Source organism: Lepisma saccharinum, chromosome 23 (assembly GCF_977018435.1).
Source record: "Lepisma saccharinum chromosome 23, izLepSacc3.1, whole genome shotgun sequence".
NCBI lineage: Eukaryota > Metazoa > Arthropoda > Insecta > Zygentoma > Lepismatidae > Lepisma > Lepisma saccharinum.
Genome location: NC_139251.1, coordinates 38,311,328 through 38,330,792, shown reverse-complemented (window position 1 = coordinate 38,330,792; position 19,465 = coordinate 38,311,328). Strand labels below are relative to the sequence as shown.

General features: G+C 36.8%; 1 protein-coding gene across 3 annotated transcripts in view; it reads right to left on the bottom strand.

Moving 5' to 3' along the window:
- poe (E3 ubiquitin-protein ligase-like protein poe) overlaps positions 1-19,465 on the bottom strand; it is a 206,180-nt gene that overhangs the window by 47,302 nt on the left and 139,413 nt on the right. For all 3 annotated transcript variants that reach the window (XM_083109941.1, XM_083109943.1, XM_083109942.1), the window contains 9 exons: positions 18,339-18,500; positions 14,653-14,827; positions 12,139-12,289; positions 11,169-11,400; positions 8,469-8,618; positions 6,817-7,098; positions 5,147-5,385; positions 4,296-4,440; positions 1,022-1,219 (listed from right to left, as the gene is read on the bottom strand). In XM_083109941.1, coding sequence (XP_082966067.1) covers positions 1,022-1,219; positions 4,296-4,440; positions 5,147-5,385; positions 6,817-7,098; positions 8,469-8,618; positions 11,169-11,400; positions 12,139-12,289; positions 14,653-14,827; positions 18,339-18,500 — 1,734 coding nt within the window. The remainder of the gene's footprint in view (positions 1-1,021; positions 1,220-4,295; positions 4,441-5,146; positions 5,386-6,816; positions 7,099-8,468; positions 8,619-11,168; positions 11,401-12,138; positions 12,290-14,652; positions 14,828-18,338; positions 18,501-19,465) is intronic.

Sequence of the window (19,465 nt, the reverse complement as noted above, 5' to 3'; positions counted from 1 at the left end):
TTCAGGAGCATTATTTGTTATTATTGTCCATATGATTTGTGGGGTTTCTGATTCAAGTATAGATAATATACACAAATTTTATTTGGAAGATTTTTTTGAAAAGATATTTGTAATATCAGGTGTTCCATTTACAATGCAACCCGGAGATGAATAGTACAACTTTTGAACCGGAAGTGGTACACATATAATCCTTATACCAAATTGAAGCCTTGTTCATGCATATATTTTTAAACTGGGGAACAATGATTGGATTTCATTAGTGTCCACGCAGTGTTGCCAGATGTAACAGGAAGTGTAAATGAAATTTTTTACAAAGCATGAAAAATGGTACATAACACGCATGTACAGACATGCCATCGGTAATTTTCAGTTTGGTTAGGTGGATTAGCTCAGCATCTGTGGCAGTGAAAAAAGAAATGTTCATTTCTACCGATAGCCAATCGGATGAGGCTTTACAGGGGAACTAGGAAAATCGTTGTTTTTAGAAATTAAGACTGTGCATTGGCAATACTGCTGGTGTATCAGTGCCATAAAAGGTGTGTTTCGAAACTGTATACATCATGCAATTACTGAAAACAATAAAAAAGAAACTTGGAAATTTTCATGAAAATAGTGTTACTTACATGCACTTGGCAACCATGCAATAAGTTTGTTTCATCGGAATATGTAATTGCTCTCAATGTTAATGAGAATAGCTAGCTCATTGTGATAAATTCCTGATGCATCGCATGGTTGCCAGATGCATGTGTTGCCTCAGTGAAAATATTGCATTTAAAAAGGATTTTTTATTGTCATTGCCAACATGAAAATGGTTGGAACATTGAAAATATGGTCTTAAAAAACAAATATGTGCCAGAAACAACAATGAAAGTAATGGATACTTATCACCGATTCTCGATAATGTTGAGACAAGGCCAACAATCTTCTTTAGGTGATAAGAATAAAAATTATATTGTAAACTCAATGATCTGATAATGGACATTGCACATACTACAATAGACTTTTTGCTATGGTGACTTACTTTAATAGATGACAACTTGATGCTTGACATCGGAACCTCAGGATTATTGCATACCAAGCACGGCTCACTCTCCAGATAGTAGCCATCCAATTCCACAAACTGAGCCAAATTGCTGTAGAGGTTTGCATTGGGGTGGTGTGCAAGGAGTTGATTTTGGGTATGAAGTACACTTACAGCTTGCTCAACATATTCGCACATCTGAAATAGAAAATTAATTGTAATCACACAGAATGGGGCATTATAAAAGTACAAGTTTTACTGTTCGTCTACTAAAAACAAAAAGTATATATTGAATGTATCAACAATTAATTTCTACAAAAAAACTAAGGCTAAGTCAATATTGGGATTGGTATTGGTATTGGAGAATACTGAATTGAATATAATCCACAGATACCAGCCACGCAGATTCTGCAAGAACGCCACATGACAATTTCCAGTCTCATACAGGAAATCATGCAAAATGCATAATGTTAATTATTTCTTGGATATGTGATTAAATAATGATCTTGTGCAAAATTATAAATATTTCAAAGCTAAACTAGTGGTTTGCTATGGTATTGATACAGTATTAATGTTGAACATTAAAACATAAAAAGTTTTGACATATTTTTATTATGCTAAAATGGGATGTTTGGCTTAAACTTGCAATCCTTCCAAAACTTATTTCAATTGAAAGAAAAGAACATGATCATATTTGGTCTAGGAATTAATTCGTGCGGTTGTTACGCACACATTGAAGCTGTAGTTCAAACACAAAATACATAAATACCTTAAGAAAAATATTGTCCATCGCGAGCCACCACTTTCGCCCATCTGTCAGGCAAGTTACGGATTCCGTGGCGAAAGAAGTCCTCATCCTTTGAAGCGATCCAGTCAGAGACCCATTTTTCGATATCTTCTGAAGAAGTGAACCGCTGTCCAATCAAATCGTTATTCATGCAATCGAACAAGTAGTAGTCCGAAGGAGCAACGTCTGGTGAATACGGCGGGTGGGGTAAAACTTCCCATCCGACATTTTCTAAATAGGTTTTGACCGGTTTTGCGACATGTGGAAGAGCGTTATCATGTTGAAAAATAAGTTTATCATGTCTGTTCTCCCATTCTGGTAGTTTCCTGGCCAGAGCTTGCTTCAAACGCATTAATTGTCGTCGATAACGTTCTCCATTAATAGTTTCACCCGGTTGCAGCAGCTCATAGTACACCACACCTTTCATATCCCACCATATGCACAGCATAACCTTTGCACAGTGAATATCTCGTTTCGGTTGTGATGGACCTGGTTCACCTGGCTTCACCCAGGCCTTTTTTCGTTTCGGGTTCTCGTAATGGATCCACTTCTCATCACCAGTAACAATGCGATGCAAAAACCCCTTTCTTTTCTGTCTTTGAAGCAGCAATTCGCAAATGGTTTTTAGTCTTTCAACGTCTCTGTCTTTCAATTCATGTGGAACCCAATGTGACATCTTTTGAATCATTCCCATGGCTTTGAGGCGTTTGGAAACTGTTGTTTGATCAACGCCTAATGCTTCTGCAAGTTCTTCCTGCGTTTGACACGAATCCTGATCGAGCAATGCTCTCAATTCTTTGTCTTCAAATTTTTTTGGCTGTCCAAGTCGCTCTTGGTCTTCCAGGCCGAAATCACCACTTCTAAACCGTGCAAACCACTTCTGACACGTTCGCTCAGCTAGCGCATGGTCACCATACACTTCCACCAAAATACGATGACTTTCGGTAGCACTTTTCTGCATGTTAAAGTAATGAAGCAGAACACCCTGCAAAAACACTTTATCTGGCACGAACTGCACCATGTTCAGTTGACTACAAAATGCTGTTGTTGTTGCGTCAATCAACTGCCCTATACTACGAACGATGCGTGCTGACAGGAGTTTTCAACGCATGTGTGGCTACACGGAACTGTGGGACGATATGCTCGTTACGCCATCTCTTGTCCAGGTGCACAAATTAATTCCTATACCAAATATATAGAGGGAAAACACATCATTCTAATTATATTCCATATTGTTAATACAAACTGACATAATATTTGATTTTATTGAAATGGTGAAAGTTGGATCTGCTTGAAAAACATATCTCTCTTTAAATTGCAAAGATTTGTCTTTAGTAATGCATTTCAATGTTCTCATTCCTTTACACAACAGTTCAGGGTGGCTGCTCTAGCACTATGATAAAATTCAAGTATAATTCCCTGTTTTCAAGGCAAACTTTCCAAAAATTGAAGCGTACAAGCAGATGTTTTCTCTATTTCAACCTTATGCATTACCACCTCTCACCCCCCCCCCCCCCCAACACTGACAATATAAAGGGTCGGTGCGATTTCAATTTATGCACAATTCTAATTCATTTCAATTAAACTACATCTATATATTTGGAGTTTTATATTATGCAGTTTATATTTGGCATTTCACATCCTTAAACTCAAAATACATCAACAAACATAATCACAAATGGTACGGGATATATTAATCTACGAAAATTGTGTAAGAATTTTAAACTCAAATTTACCTAATCAACTTGAAGATATCTTGTTTGCAATAATCTTCAGTCTGTATGCAAAGGTCGCTAACAAACCAAAGGAATTGAGAGAATTCTGCTTATTTTCCACAAAGCTTTTTTTTCCATCCTCAATAAAAATAATGGGGCCTCCCCCGTGGCGCAGTGGTAGCGTCGTCACCTTGTAATCAAAGGGTCCTGGGTTCGATACCCGGTTGAGGCACATAGTGGTTCAGATTTCACTTTAAACTGTAGGTCCAGTCCCGATTAGCCTTACTGTGCATAACATGGACTTAAAACACTAAATCAACAAATCAACATCGATAAAAATAAAAACTGATCTGTGAAAATCTTGCCTCAGAGCATTTATAAATATGTATAAATTCAATGGGAATTGAATTAACAAAAGTTGAAATTTTACATGTCTACAGAGAAAAATTCAAGCAGAATTCAAGCATAATTCCCGGAGTCAATAATTCACACATAATTCCCAGAATTCAAGAAATTGCCGATGACTAGCCACCCTGCAGTTTTGAGAAGTCAACAATGTGCTGTTCATATAAATAGAGTGGACTCTCATTAATTCAAAATACAAGGGGGAACAAAAAAGTTAGATTTATCCAAGATTTGAATGAACAAAAGCATCACATCATAAAAGATGATTTCAACGGGAATAAACTTCTGTTCAAATTACCTAGAAATTTGAATTAAAGAGAGTCCATTGTATATAATGAATCGTGCAATGAACACTGTTTTGCTGTACCTTCTTTCCTGACTGTGAAGTCTTCAACGAGAAGTAACCAAGAAGATCAACAAACTGTGCTGCCTTTCTGCCGTATGCTGGGAGCTGAGGCCACAATTTCCACAATAAGTCCAATAAAGCTTCTTGATCTTGGGCAGTTGAATTCCTAATAATAAAGAAATCAGGTTACTCAATATTTACATTCTTGCATATTGTAGTTCCACTGAACAATTTTTGAAAAAAACAAACTGAATTACAAATATGATGAAAAAACTAAAATTTTACTGACAATAAGGTGAAGTTGGAATTTATGTATGCATTGCTCTCAACATAACTCTCATACTTACAACATTCTTGCTTACTGTGGATAAGTTCACCTTATGCCTAGGTTACGCCATCAGACTATAATATCAATTGAATTATTAATTTACACAGAGTCACAAACCACTTGCACATATATTTAAGCTAAAGGCATACACATTTAAGGAAAAGTTGGTTTACCAGTGGTAAATGCAGTAACATGCAGAATGCAGCACTTGCACAGAGGGAATGCTCAAGGCCTCATTTTATTTTGTCACATAGGGGTAAATAATGCAAAACACTGAGAGCACCTTGGAGCAGATATTCATGGATTGAATTATGTTATTTTACTTCGCTGTATCTTGCCTTCAGCCCAGTTTCTGGACTTACTGCAATCATAAACAAAACAAATACACCTTTTGAGGTCATCCCGTGGCCAGTCTGATGAGAGCAATGTATACACTTGAATCAATGTAAAAACAAATTTAACCTGACCAGTAATTCTAGAACACCCGTTTGAGTCACGTTGCCAGCTGCAATTCTTATTTAACCAGACATGATCAAATACTAACTTGTAAATTCCCAGCACCAATGCATGAGCTTGCCAGCGAACAGTTGTGGCGTTAGTCTCCAACAGGAACGTTTTGATGAACCTGCACAGAAGCGACTTCTCAACCTGCTTGTTTATATGGTGCACAAGAGAGATGCATTCAGTCTCCTCAAAGCGTGCTTCTGAATCAGAATCTTCAGACTTTTCTCTTTCTTTCCGTGAAGGTGCTGGAGTGGTTGTTGAACTTGGTCCACTGGCAGCCTGTAAAAGCAAGGATGAGAGTATTGTATTAATCATATTAATGGACAAATATCAATCCAATTCTTTTACAAATAGCAGGAATGGACCGATATGAACACAAATGCTTCATTAACCTCTTTACTTAATTTTATGTGGCCAGGTAGCTACAATGGGTTTTTGCTTTTAAAAAAGAAACATTTAGATATTTACTTTAAGATTGATTTATTTTATTTCGCTTTTTTGCCATTTTTAGCTAATCGCGAAGATGAGTAAAAAAAGAAAAGTAAAGTGCTCCCCTGTGCATAGCACCACGCCATGAAGGCGTATAGGGGGTGTGGAGGTAACGCCCCACACTTTCTTGATCCGGTCGTGAGTGGGGGTGATGTGATCAGCATCACGCCCCTGACCGCCTTTACCCCCCAGGGTTTCCCCCAGGTACCCATGTTATTCGACGCGGGGTGGGCGCCGGGGCCGCTTCCATCATTAGAAAAGTTCCCGGATTTGAACCGGCCGGGGATCGAACCCGGGACCTTGAGCATGGTAGTCAGACGCGTTACCGACTGAGCCACCGCGGCCAGTAATCATATCATTCATAATCGCGATGATGAGGATGAATGATAATGTGATTAATGGACAATCATAAACATTATCATCATGTGAGAACCAGAGACATAGGAGAGAGAGGAAATAATGTATTCTTATGAACATGTCTGACTCATAAAAAGAGTCAGTAAATTGGAGATAGTGACTCCATCCCACTGCTAAGGATTTGAAGTGGAGATACATGTGTATGTCAATCTGACTCCAAATAATGTCTTTCAGAGGAGATTGTTTAAACTGATAATTACATTTTTGGAGGTTACATTCCTCTGGTTCTCATACATTATATATATAATGGACGACACAACACAAGCCTCTCAAGTCCAGATTTGAGTACAGTGAAGAATTTTAGCCACCAGAGAACAGAAGTTCTTATTGATAACAAGGACCACTTCAACAATTTTAAATGAACTACATTACATTTGGCACTTATATCGGATTGGTAGATTAAAGGTAAATTGTTGATCCATGCTGTATCAGTACTGGTCAAAATTCAATAACAGTACGTCCGCGACGTACATTTATTTCAAGTGCATTGGACTAAAATAGTCTGAGATTCACTCATAAGCACCATATAATAAAATAGCTGCCATGTATACCGGAAATACACTGCTGCTAGAATTTCTGGCATTTAAACAAAAACAGATAAATAAATAAAACAAAATTGGTTGCTCGCAGAAATCCACTGGCATTTAGACTGAGAAATTGTCTGTTGGCATTTTGTACACCCTGAAGAATTCCCAAACAGTTCACAAATATAAGCTGGTATTAGCAATTAAATTGAAACTAATATTTTGATACCAATACAGAAACATATCTGTATCACTCATTCATAAGTAAAATCTTCCTTACCTGAGTGCTTCCTTTGGAACTGCAGATTGCACACTGCAAAAGCTGAAGGATGGTGGGTGAGACACCTTCATCCAGCAAGCAACTGACTTGGAGCAAAAATGGCAGAACGTTCTCCTCACGCAAACAAAACCGTTGCCAGTTTCCTGTGCGGCTTGTTGCAACTTCCAGGCATGATTTCAGATGCTCGATCAGTTCAACCAGTGAATCGTATGGTAGGCTTATTAAATGCGGTTGAGATGAATGCTGGTCATATCCACCCGCTGAGCAGCAATACTGGACAGCCTGAGAAATGCAAAAACAACAAGAAAAACAGATGTTCAAAGGCACATTAATTATGAACACAAATTCAGATATGGGCTACATGTGTTTAAACATTGGGTCATTTATAACTATTAATGTTGCAAAATCTTGATTAGACTCTGATCATAGATCTGTGTTTAACTGATTGTGCACCTGACGGAGACTTAAGGAAAAAACCTTCAGAGTTGAGATATACCAGGGTCCACACACATCCAACATCTCCACTAACACCACTCACAATTTCTTCAATACCCTCTAAAATGTTTCATAATCCAAATTTATGGTAATTTTTCTTCTAAATTTACCCTGACACCTCCCTTAATACAAACTTACATTTTAAATCTCAAAATTCAGGACAAACTTGTGAGTCTTCTGGAGGACCACACAGTTAAAACATGGGTAAATCAAATACAACTTTGTGTGCACGCATGGGAGGAATATGAACAGAAACTCAACCACCCAAGGAGTGTAGGTGATCATCTCTAGGTAATCACAAGCAATTTAAGAACGTTGTTTGGGTAGATTCCTTGGTAGTTCAAATGATGCATGACTACCTATTTGCTGTTGATGTTCTGTCATTTCTGGCACTCACCCACCCTCAGCTTTTATTACCCCCCCCCCCCACCATACTTCTTCCTTTTCTTCTGCAAATTTTCATAACATTTTTGTGACTTTTTACCTGGTCTTACAGAAGACATTGGTCTCTCTAGAATTAAAGCATTTTTCTATTTTATCAATATAGGCACGTTTGTTTGATTCAAAATGACGTGTGCAACATGAGAATCTTACTTCAGAGTTGAGCAGTCAAGATGCTTCTCCACAAAATCAGAGAACTCAAGGTTATGCATATTCCATACAACACGTAAAATTCATAACTGTAAACTGAGTTTATACAGCATATCTGCATTCCTGAGGATTTTTGTTGTTGTTTTTCCATGAAATATTTGATTAAGAGGTTTCTCTACTGTAAAAAAATATTTCCATGTGTTCAGATGTTCCCAAGCTTCAACTTTATGAAAAAAACAGCACTCAATGAAAGATGTAACATTTCAGATTTCCCATCAGGATCTTTGAAAGAGCCATATGAAGCTGAACAAAGGTGCAATGGTTTTGCATTTCATATTTTATTTTTTTACTGTCACAATTCTGCCACATCCGTAAAATCATGACAATTAACATAAGTGATGATTAGATGAAATTTATAAAGACACACACACGCACACAAAAACATCAATCCCCAAGCCAGGGCTGAACCTGGGAATTTCTGGGATAAAACTGAAAGCAAATCACTTAACTTGCAGCAACGAAAAAAAAACAACATGCATAATGATACAAAAAATAAATCAACTTACCTTCATGTGTGATTCCAGAGCATGGAGATCTCGTAATTGCCTGTACTTGTCTTTGTTTCCGCAAATGAACAGGAGTAACTTTCTCACTTGTCTCCTGACAAATGGTGTTTGATGTGTCATCATGTACTCACACAGATAATAGTACCAAGCCTGGAAGAAAGAAACACAGTATTTTTCAAATAAGTCTTCTTGATAGAGGAATGAAGCTAACAAAGAAACACATTTAAATCTTATATTCTAAAGGTATTGCATTTACCACAATTCCAAGCATATAAATATTTATAACACATACGTAATAATACCTTCTACGTATATAAAGTATGGAAGCAGACACTTCAAGATCTTCTGGTCAGATGAGGTTTCCTTGTCTGATACTATGGAACCTTTCATCCCACATATTGCTGTGGAATTAATAAATGTATCTGCTTTTACCAGCCCACCAGCCTCAAATAAATCAGTACCTGTAGGCTAAAGGCAGCTGGTGCTGATCACATCACCTCCAAAATGGCCAAGATCAAGAATGTGTGGGGCACTACACACACATCCCCTAAATGTGCCTTCATGGCATGGTGCAATTCCATAACTTGCAGAGTAAACAAAACTCTGCATGTGTTGGTTGGCAAATAGATTTTGAAAACTCTTAAAACCGATATTCTTGGGGAACTTCCCTTTAAGATATCACGAAGCACACAATTCAAACGAAAATAACTGACCTCATGAACCTGATGAAACCAGTTAGTTACAGACTTTAGGAATGCACTAGGCGAAAACGTCAGTGGCAGTGTTTTGTGCATGGAAAGTTTCAACATGGCATCCAGCAGGAGGTCTGTTCTGGCAGAAATGAACTCTATTGCAGATGTTCTTGCTCATTTTAATCACATTTGAAGAATGGTTACACACACTTATTCTATGTATGTTGCTTTGTATTGCTTTCTGTTCAAAATAATGCAGTTTGAAGAAAGTATACATGCATAATGACTTCAAAACAATGCATCCAACTCGTGTGACTTCTGGAACATGTCCTTACAGATTCCCACTGGCATCATACCAATGTCTGAACATTGAAGCAATTAGAAATTGTTCAGAACAAGGCTACATGAGCTACTATAAGAAATGAGGAAGAAATCCAGACACTGGAAATATTAAATTTCAACTGCTTTTTTTTCCTGTCTGAAGATGCGGCCATGAAAACGGTGTCTAGTTAATGTTTCCTATTCCTTATCACTATATGCATCATTAGAGGTACATATTTTTGGTAAATAAAAAAGCAACATTTCAGTACAAAAACAGAGTCAATTTTGGGTTGGAAAGTGGTAAATAAAATTTCGCTGTTCTAGCAGTGAAAAAGTGGTACAGCTGAACCTCGATTTTACGTTTTGAAGGTGACCAAGTTGAAAAACTTAAAATGCGGGAAAATGTAGAGTCGGAGAAAATATTACAGCATTTTACTCTATTGGGGCCATGAATATTGAATGTACCATGTGGGAAAATATAAAACCAGGGAACGTGAAATCAGGGTTCCACTGTACAGGGATATTATAAATGATGGACCCATTTTCAAAACGTCATAGGTAGGGAAGTACAGATCCAAATTGAACAAGCTATATACCAATGGAAAGAGGAAGGTTCAAAGTTTCTGGCGGGCAGCGGCCGGTAGAGTTCGCGAGAGGACTGTCTCTGTCAGTTGTGAGCTAGATGGCGACCTTGGAGCACAAGGTTTTCTGCGTGCTTGAGTTCGCAAAAAGTGAGTCGCAAATTGCAGTGCAGCGGGCATTCCGTACCAAATTCGGTAGCAAACCACCAACTAGGAAAAGCATTAGCCATTGGTTTCAGCAATTTCAAGCGACTGGAAGTGTGTGCAAAGGAAAAAGCACAGCCGACCGTGTGTGTCCGAGGACGATGTCCAACGGTGGCCACATTGAACATTTATAACAGTTACAAACGTTGTGGTAACAAACTTTGAACCTTCCTCTTTCCATTGGTATATAGCTTGTTCACTTTGGATTTGTACCTCAATAAATATGATGTTTTGAAAATGGGTCCATCATTTATAATAACCCTGTATATAAAATGACATTTTGGTTTTAAAAATGTGAATATAATCCCAAATTTGATTTAGATTACCAGAATATTAATTTTAGTCCTGTATAAAGGGTTCCATTTTTGCTTCTCAAATATTTACAGCAGAATTAACCTATTTTTCCGTGAATTGCATAACTCTCAGGATAATTCTGACTTCAGAATGTGTCGCGTCGGGAAATACACTCAAATTTCGTGTTTAAGAGTCAATTTTGCATTTTGCAGCTCATTTCGCATTATTTCGTGACAAAACAGGGTGGGAAAATGCACCTCACAGCTTTGAGAAACATGAAAAATTAACATTACAATGTGTTATTTCACATTTCCCTTTTTCTAAATATGCATGCCTCTATGCATTATAAATGAAAATTTCGAAAGATTGCTTGCATAATTAATTACAGTTCACGATACTGTTGTTATCGGTACTGGCTCAGCCCTGATTACAATCTGTAATCTCACATTTTACTTTGTCAATGTCAAAATCAAGACACTCATTTCATTAGATTGCATATAATTTTATGAATTACATTGTTCAATCTTTATCAGTGTTGTAGTAAAGCTTTTTGCTGATTTTAGAACTAAATCAACATCATGCACTAAAAACTCAGACGACAAACTTACCTGCTCGAAGGTAACAGATGGTGCTGGAGCCGATTCTGCATGTTTCTGCACCTGATAGGGAAGACGTAGAGCCATTTCTGTCAAGAGCTGTGGGTACGCTTCGAATACGTCACTTGCATGGCCTTTAACATACTGCCGAAGGAAGAAAGGTGACATGTCTGGTGGGGGCGTCATTAAGTGTGGTTTAAGAAGAGCACCTCCAATCACGCTTCCTTGTTCTTCCGTTGACGAGCTGTTGAAAAAAAAATGTAACAAATTGTTTACAAGATCTCAAATTTTAATGAACTCATGCCAAAAGTGTTTTCTTTTCTTTCTTCATCAAATTTTGCAAAACACAAAAACTATTATTCTGAATATTATGTATAGTGACAGTTCTATAAATGTTAATTTTTCACTGATACATATGTGAAACAAATGGTAAAACAATGAGATGAAAAGTGGCCTCTAAAAATATGAAATTGAGATTCCATTTAGTCTATATTACTGAATTGCCTTACTGGCAGTATGGGGATATAGCAGCACACACACACACACTCACTTTCATATTCTGCCTAATATTTATTATGCAGAATATGAACCCAAACGTTGACAAGAAGTTGACACCTCTCCCTTACCTAACACCTTCTCTTTCTCCTCTCCTGGTACCTCCTCATTTCGAGAATGCCACTCTCTCCCCCTGGCACCATCTTCTCCCTACCCTCGACAAATGCAACCCCCGATCAGCCAAGACTTCCTCCTGTCCAATGTCTCCCACTTTCGATGACTCAGTAATGACATTGCCCAATCTAAAGTCGCACCTGCATTACTATTTCAAGTTCTCCTTCTCTGTCCACAATATTTACATTACAACAGTGCCAATAACAAAATGATGCCCATTATTAACAAGAATTAAAACATGCATTTTGAGGTAAAAAGACAATATATTTGGAAATTACTATTACTGAACCTTGTACTATTAAATGAACATTACCTCTTCCAATACTGAAGCAGTGACTTCAAGAGGGTAAGACAGTAGTCTATAACACCAGCTTGTAACAATGCAGCTGCAGTTGTCTGGGACACAAAACTTGAATTATCACTGCTAGTCTTGGCGTTAGATTTGGAACGAGACATCAGAACACCTATAAAATATGATATTTTTTCATAAATCTTCAAATACTGACAATGTTTTACATACATTATAATGAGACACCTTTACCGTAACAATGTACAGGTGTGGTATTCCAAAATATTTTTAAGATTTATTTATAGTTAACATAATAGTATATATGTTAGAATAATACTTTTTTAAAAAAATATTTCTTTAAAGCCTTACATTTTCCCACAAAACTAAAGAATGTTAGAGAATTCCACATTAACTAATAGGATAATTCACTCTTGAAAGTTATCACATGTCAAACAGAACCTAATTTTAAGTTAAAAATTTTATTTTGCATATAATATCACATACTTCATGACAAAACAAGACACGACAATGCACTTTCTGTCTTCTAAAATGAGCAATACAATAAGTAATCTTACATTTGTTCCCATCAAAAGCAAAATATGATTGACTAGTAATTAACAAATCATTAAAATTTAGAGAAATTTGTGGTTCAACCAGAAATTGATCTTGGATAACTGGAATTACATGCTAATGTTCTGCAAGCTGAACTATGAGGCTAATCTTTAGATATTCCTTTATGCATGTTATGAACCAAGGTGTCTACCAAAATAACAAATCCAAAATTCTTGACCTTTCCTTCCTCTTTCTTGACCTTTTTCCTAGAATTAATTTAATCGCCCCCTACTTGAGTGTAGTTGCAAAATTAAGAAAATAGATATCTTTTTTTAATGAACAATCCCTACTACAGGATTGGTTAAGATGAAAACTGAAGCTGTTCTTTAACAAGTGATTTAGACTTGCTTTTGTTATTAACGCATGAAAAAATTAATGCTTTAGACTTCATCCAGGATGGGGAATGGCCACATTACTTTAATATTTTTACAAAACTTCAAGCGTACAAGAATATGACTGTTACTTCTTACGTCACGTGCCGGCAACATATATGTTAAAACACTAAAATAACACACAAACAGCATGTTAAAAAACACTTTGAAGTTCTTCCAAGCTTTCGACTCCTTCACGGAGTCATCTTCAGGGCTGGTCGTGGAAAGACTGAGTAGACGTGGTTGTCATTACACTGGCTGCTTTACTTGATATGCACATCGGAAGATGTCGTTGCGGTCTTGCAGTGTTGGTAAGTCTTGGTAGGTTTGGAATGTTGATTTGGGGGGATGGATTTTTGAGTTTTACTGTGTTGTACCAAGAAGAATAAAGATTTCCACATAAATTGTCATTGAGATTAGTTGTGTTTTTGATCATGTGTACCCCTTCCTTAACGTCCTGTTCTATTTTTCCTTTCGCATGTGCAATGAAGGAAACGCAGTCCTGTGGAAGTTGATGGTTGGTTTCTAAGGCGTGTTTGGATAAACCAGAATAACTTTCTTTCCTGCGTATGTATCCTAGATGGTCGGCGAAATGGTCTTTGATGGGTCTTTTGCATTGTCCTGTATTTTCGGTTGCATTCACATTTGATGCTGTAGCTGCCAGAGTTTGTTAAGGGGTCTTTGTTGTACATTTTGAAGCCTACTGTTATTCTTAAGAAACAAAGTGAACAAATCCTAAATACAATTCAAAACAATTTTAGATTTCCAAATATCAAATTTTATTAAATCTCAGTACAGGTAGGAACAATGTAAGTTCACTATACTATACAAAAAAAATAGCAAAAATTCTTGACTATCTTGACCCACCTGTTGATTTTTTGACATCCTTAACTGGTAGACACCCTGTGAACAAATTCAAGGCATCCTGCAAATGCAGATTTCGATTGCCTACAGGTGGTTCCAGTTCATAGGATATCCGACTGCCATGCAGTAGACCCAAGTTCAATTCCTGCGGTCAGTGATCTAAGGTCAGAATTTTTCCAACATTGTTCCTGCATAAAGCAGCTGTTTGGTTCACCCAGCCTTTAATAAATGGCTATCTTGGGGATAAATCAGCCACAGCACAGTGTTTCACACCACTTCCATAAATTTGGTCGAGCTCGAGAATGTGTGAGGTCCTACCTCCACATCCCCCATGTGCCTTTATAGCATGATGCAATGGGTACTTCACCTTAGCTTTACCTCGGGTACACAAAATGGCCTCCTATAAATCCGTAAGTTAAGCTTGGTAGTACAGTGGTAGAGCATTGTCACAAAGTGAAATCCTGGTTGAGCTACAATTTTCACTAACTTTTCAATAAATTATTACATATTATATGCATGCTACAAACTGTTTAAGCTTACAATTGGTCAGTTAATTAACTGTAATGTGAAAAACCATATCGCCTGCAATGATAGATATCTAAACTCAAAACATGCAGAGTAATAATAGAATTTGTAAAACCAATATGCACACACACACACACAAAACAACAGTTAATGCATATTTACTTACTCAGTAATCTCATAATAACCAGATGAACTTCTCTTTGTTTTGTTCTCTCACAAATATTTGTGGTGTCTGGCTGCTTCATTTGTAGTTCAGAAACTAATGCAGCTAGGAGATTCTCAAGGCAAACACGATCTTTCTCATCTTCACCATCCAGATCAGAAGTTAGCATGAGGACGACCTGCAAACATTAAATTAATTTACCATTCAGTAGTTACCCAGGATGGACTGATGTTTTCTTATGATCCTGACATTTTGGAATCATTATCATTTAAAAGAGGCTCTGTCTTAATTACTGATGATAACGATGTTCAAAGAAACAAAAATAGGGTGGCAAGTTAATATATACTAGGGCTGTTCGATAAGGAAGGTAAATGACACACAGATGGATGCATTACCAAAAACATTCCACTACCATTTTGTTCCATCATTCAGATGAATTTGTGCCGAGTAGTTTCTGATTGGCTGTTCATAATAGAAGGCACCACAAGGATTCCCAAAGATGGACAAAAGGGAGGATCATGTAGTCATAACATTTTATTGTTTAATTGGGAGAAAGATCACCCAGATCAAAGCTAAACTAAATCCTGTTCTTGGTGAATCATCTCTATTTAAAACCATTCACTCATGGCTGAATTTAAACGTGGCTGAATGAGTACTGAAGATGGACACTGCAGTGGATAAGTTCAGACATAATAGATAAGATAAGTTCAGACATGATAGAAATGTTTAAAAAAAAAATCATTTTGAATGATCAAAGATTCAAAGTTTGAGAAATAGCAAATGGTGAGAACCTTGACTGAACATGTTTACAACATCTCATATGAACTTTGTGATTGACTGGTGGAATATTTTGCTCACGTTAGGCCAGAAACGTATCTGAATGGATCTCTCTTACCCATTTAGATGTAACCTGAATGAATTTTTGTTCTGGTTTTTAATTGTTGATTAGATGTGGATCCACCACTACAAGTCTGAGGTGAAGGGACAATCATGACAGAAAACACACCACAGAAAGCAAAATCAATACCATCTGCAAGGTCATGGCTTTGGTATTCTCATATGAACTATAATTTTATCAGCTACATGGAGAAAGGAGAAGCAATTACTGGGGAGTAGTATTCAAATTTATTGCAGACGCTGTGCGACAGAATTAAGAAAAAGTCACTGCCTACACAAGAAATGGCTCAAAGAAAAAAATAAATTCTATGAACAGTGTAGTGATACATGCTGTGAATGATTCTTGCATCATTGTATACACATTGTTGTATAAAATAGCCAGTGGGTAAAATATGCGAGTTGAATGGACATTATGTTGAGAAATAAGTACAAGTGGGTCAAATTAATTAATATTTTCCTTTCCATTTACCTTACTTATTAAATCACACATGTATAAGGTATATAAAGTATATTTAGATTTTGGAATAAACGCAGGTGTTTTTCATAAGCCACTGGCGGGTGATCTATATATAAACAGGAAATCCAACGTTTACCTCAATTTCTTTATTAGGGCCGAAAGATTGTGTAACGATAAAAATCAGAAGGAGAAAGACATAGCATGGATAAAGGGAGTGGGCTTGAAGAATGGGTTTTCGACCTTGGAAATGAATAGAATTGCTAGGAAAGCTGAGAGAGTTGTTCGAAACGAACTAACTAATAATGCCAATGGGAGAATTGAAAAAGAAGTACAGGACGATGGAATTTGCTATGTCGGTATTCCATATCGTAAAGGAATTTCGGAAAAAATAAAAAAAGTGATGAAAGGATATGGGGTTAAATGTGGAGCGAAAGCATTTTACGGGATATAAGAAAGGAGGAGGGGAGGACAAAGAAGACCTGGAAGGGCAAGAAGGGATTTACAGAATTGTGTGCGAATGCAGGAGAGAATATGTTGGTCAAACTGGTAGGAGCATGCGAATCCAATGGGGTGAGCATGATAAAGATATTAGGGAAGGGGTTCCTAAAACTGGTCTCGCCCAACACATTATTGAAAAGTAAACATAGAATCGTAAAAAGGGAAGTTATTAGGAAGAGTAATAATAAATTGGAGCGGAATGTATATGAAGCCGCACATATATGCACCGGTAATGATAATAAGCTCAAAAGAGACGACTGCAATTTAAATGAGGGGTGGATCCATTTCCTGAAAAAATGGGATAAAGCCGGTAAGGATTATGCCGAGTTGGGTTTTCATGTCCCCGCCGAAGTTTCTAGAGCTGCAGGGGAAGAATGTGAATTTTCATTGGATTGGTGATGTAAGAGTTGAGGGGAATCGGTTCCATGGACGGGAGGTAACCTTCTACTCTGCGCGCGAAGACCGTTACCCACACGCTTTGCCTCAATGTCTGATAGGGGTTCTTAGGCAACTGCAGAGGACCTGTTTTTAACCTTTTGGTATGTAATATGGGCTTTTTAAGTACACAGGAACTTTTACTATGTTAAAGCTGGAATCTTTTATAAGTGTTTTTTACCCTTGCCTTCAACCTATAATCCTATTTAACACTTTTTTACGTGACACCATGTTTGGTGTCTAGATATTAATGTGGACCTGAAGGAGGAGGAAGTATTGACCTCCGAAACGTCATTTGGATAAATTTATACTCACTCACGTAAGGTTTTGAATTTTTGATACTATCTAACGTATTTATATTTTTATATTTAATTATTTACAGTTTGACAGATCATACGTTCTAGAGTTCTAAAATGTTGTATAAAAACTAATTATATATGAGCTCAATCACACTGTGCAAATTATAACTTTGCAAGCAATGTGAACAAAAGCCATATTGGCAATCACGCTGTATAAATTATAACTCTGAGAGCGATGTAAAGAAAAGTCATATTGGCAATCACGTTGTATAAAAGAGATTAATGGCAGTGTGGTGATATTTTGTGGCTTAGCTGATGGAAGCCATGTTTGTAAGTTTTTGCGATGCATGTGAATCCGATTGTTTTGGAATAATTTAAGCACGTTTGCATGTGAAACCTAATAAAAACCTGAAATTACTAACGACAGACTTGTAAATACGAAGAAACTAGTACTCACTTTTATCTGCGAAGCTGTTTTTACTTTTTCGATTAATTTCAGTGGCCACTGCCACCATCCTCGTTGGAACTTGCTGTACTCAAATACTCATCCAACGAGGATGGTGGCAGTGGCCACTCAAATTAATTGAAAAAGAAAAAAACAGCTTCGTGGATAAAAGTGAGTACTAGTTTCTCCGTATTTATATACTACCGCGTCTCTCTTTTCCCAATTATGAACACAAACTTGTTTTTGGCAATTAGTGTGAGTTCGGGTAATATGTTAAGAGCCTGTAATGTAAAAATCCCAGTAAGGAAGTTGGTCTCCGACCGTTCTCCAGCTGCAAGCAGTGCTACAAGAATTGGTAGGCGGTTACAACAGTTCCAATAATTCTTACATTCTGTGTCCCTTTATATCTTAAAGTATTTCTAGACTCTTTTACATCTTTGGCTTCTAGAATACAGCAGAAAAATTATTATTTTCGCTACTGCTCTTAATGAAATGCTATATTCTTTGTGTGATGCTTTACAAAAGATCAGTCCTTGGAAGTATGGGAGCATCAACATTATAGCAAGACAAACTTGACAATTACCACTCTGGATGCAATTTTTTTTGATTTACATGAAAAGGCATGACTAATTCAACACTGCAAAATCTTTAAGCTTACCTGCATGAATGGAATAGCTCGAACACCACCAACATCCTTTAGCTGAGGTATGTATTGTAACAATCGCTCCAACAGCAGTAGACGTAATGCATGTAGTCTGGAACTATTTTCACTATCTGGTTCATGATCTGGTTCGGGTTCTAGGCCATCTGTTTCATGCGTCTGAATGTAAAAAAACAACAGTAGTAACATGGAATTTGTTAATTTGTATTAGCTTATAAAAAGCTTATTAAGCAACTGTTAATTAATTAATTCTTTTTTTACTGAAAAGAACAAAGTTTGCAAATCAACTGATTCTTCCAATCATTTGCTTTGTTGCTTGGTCCAGTTCTTGTGTATTTATTAGGGATGGGACCGATTAATCGGTACTCTATCGGTATCGGCCAATATAGGCATATCGGTGTATCGGCTTATCGGTAAAATTACCGATCCGATATATCGATAAATATCTTATAATTTAGTGCAAAATTCTGCCATTTTGTTGTAATTTTTATGGATAATCTCCATGCCCTTGCATTGCAATCAGCTCGAAACACACATTTATTATGGAGATCAATGAAAATTTCAGGGTCTTCAATGACCATTTCTAATTTTATATCGGATCGGTAGAATATCGGTTATCAGTATCGGTAAATTTTATATCGGTACTGTATCGGTATCGGCCAATCCCTAGTATTTATTACAATTATGTAACTCACAAGGCCTAAGTTATTCTTTCATATCTTAACTTTGTTTAGTAAATTTTTAGTGAAAATATGAAAGCAGTAGCTTCAGTTGCAAGAAACCATATTTATAAGTAATGCTTAATTATTGCATCAAATTAAGGCTTGGGTCAATCCATATGAAGTCATACAACATGGTTGCTTGATCATTTTTTAAAAAAAGTTCATTTTTTGTGTGGTGTGAGCCTCATATGTTGACAGTTCAGAACCACTGTTACTTTATTTTTACTATCACCGATTTGAAGATGGCGGGCATTCTTTTATCATGGCGCGCCTACGACAATGAGACAAAATCTGTGATGTTAAGCACATTATAGGCTACAATTATATTTGTGTAATTTTCTAAATATTTTTCCTTCATAATAAATTTTAAGGTCAAAATTGTGTATTTTAATCGCTCAAAAT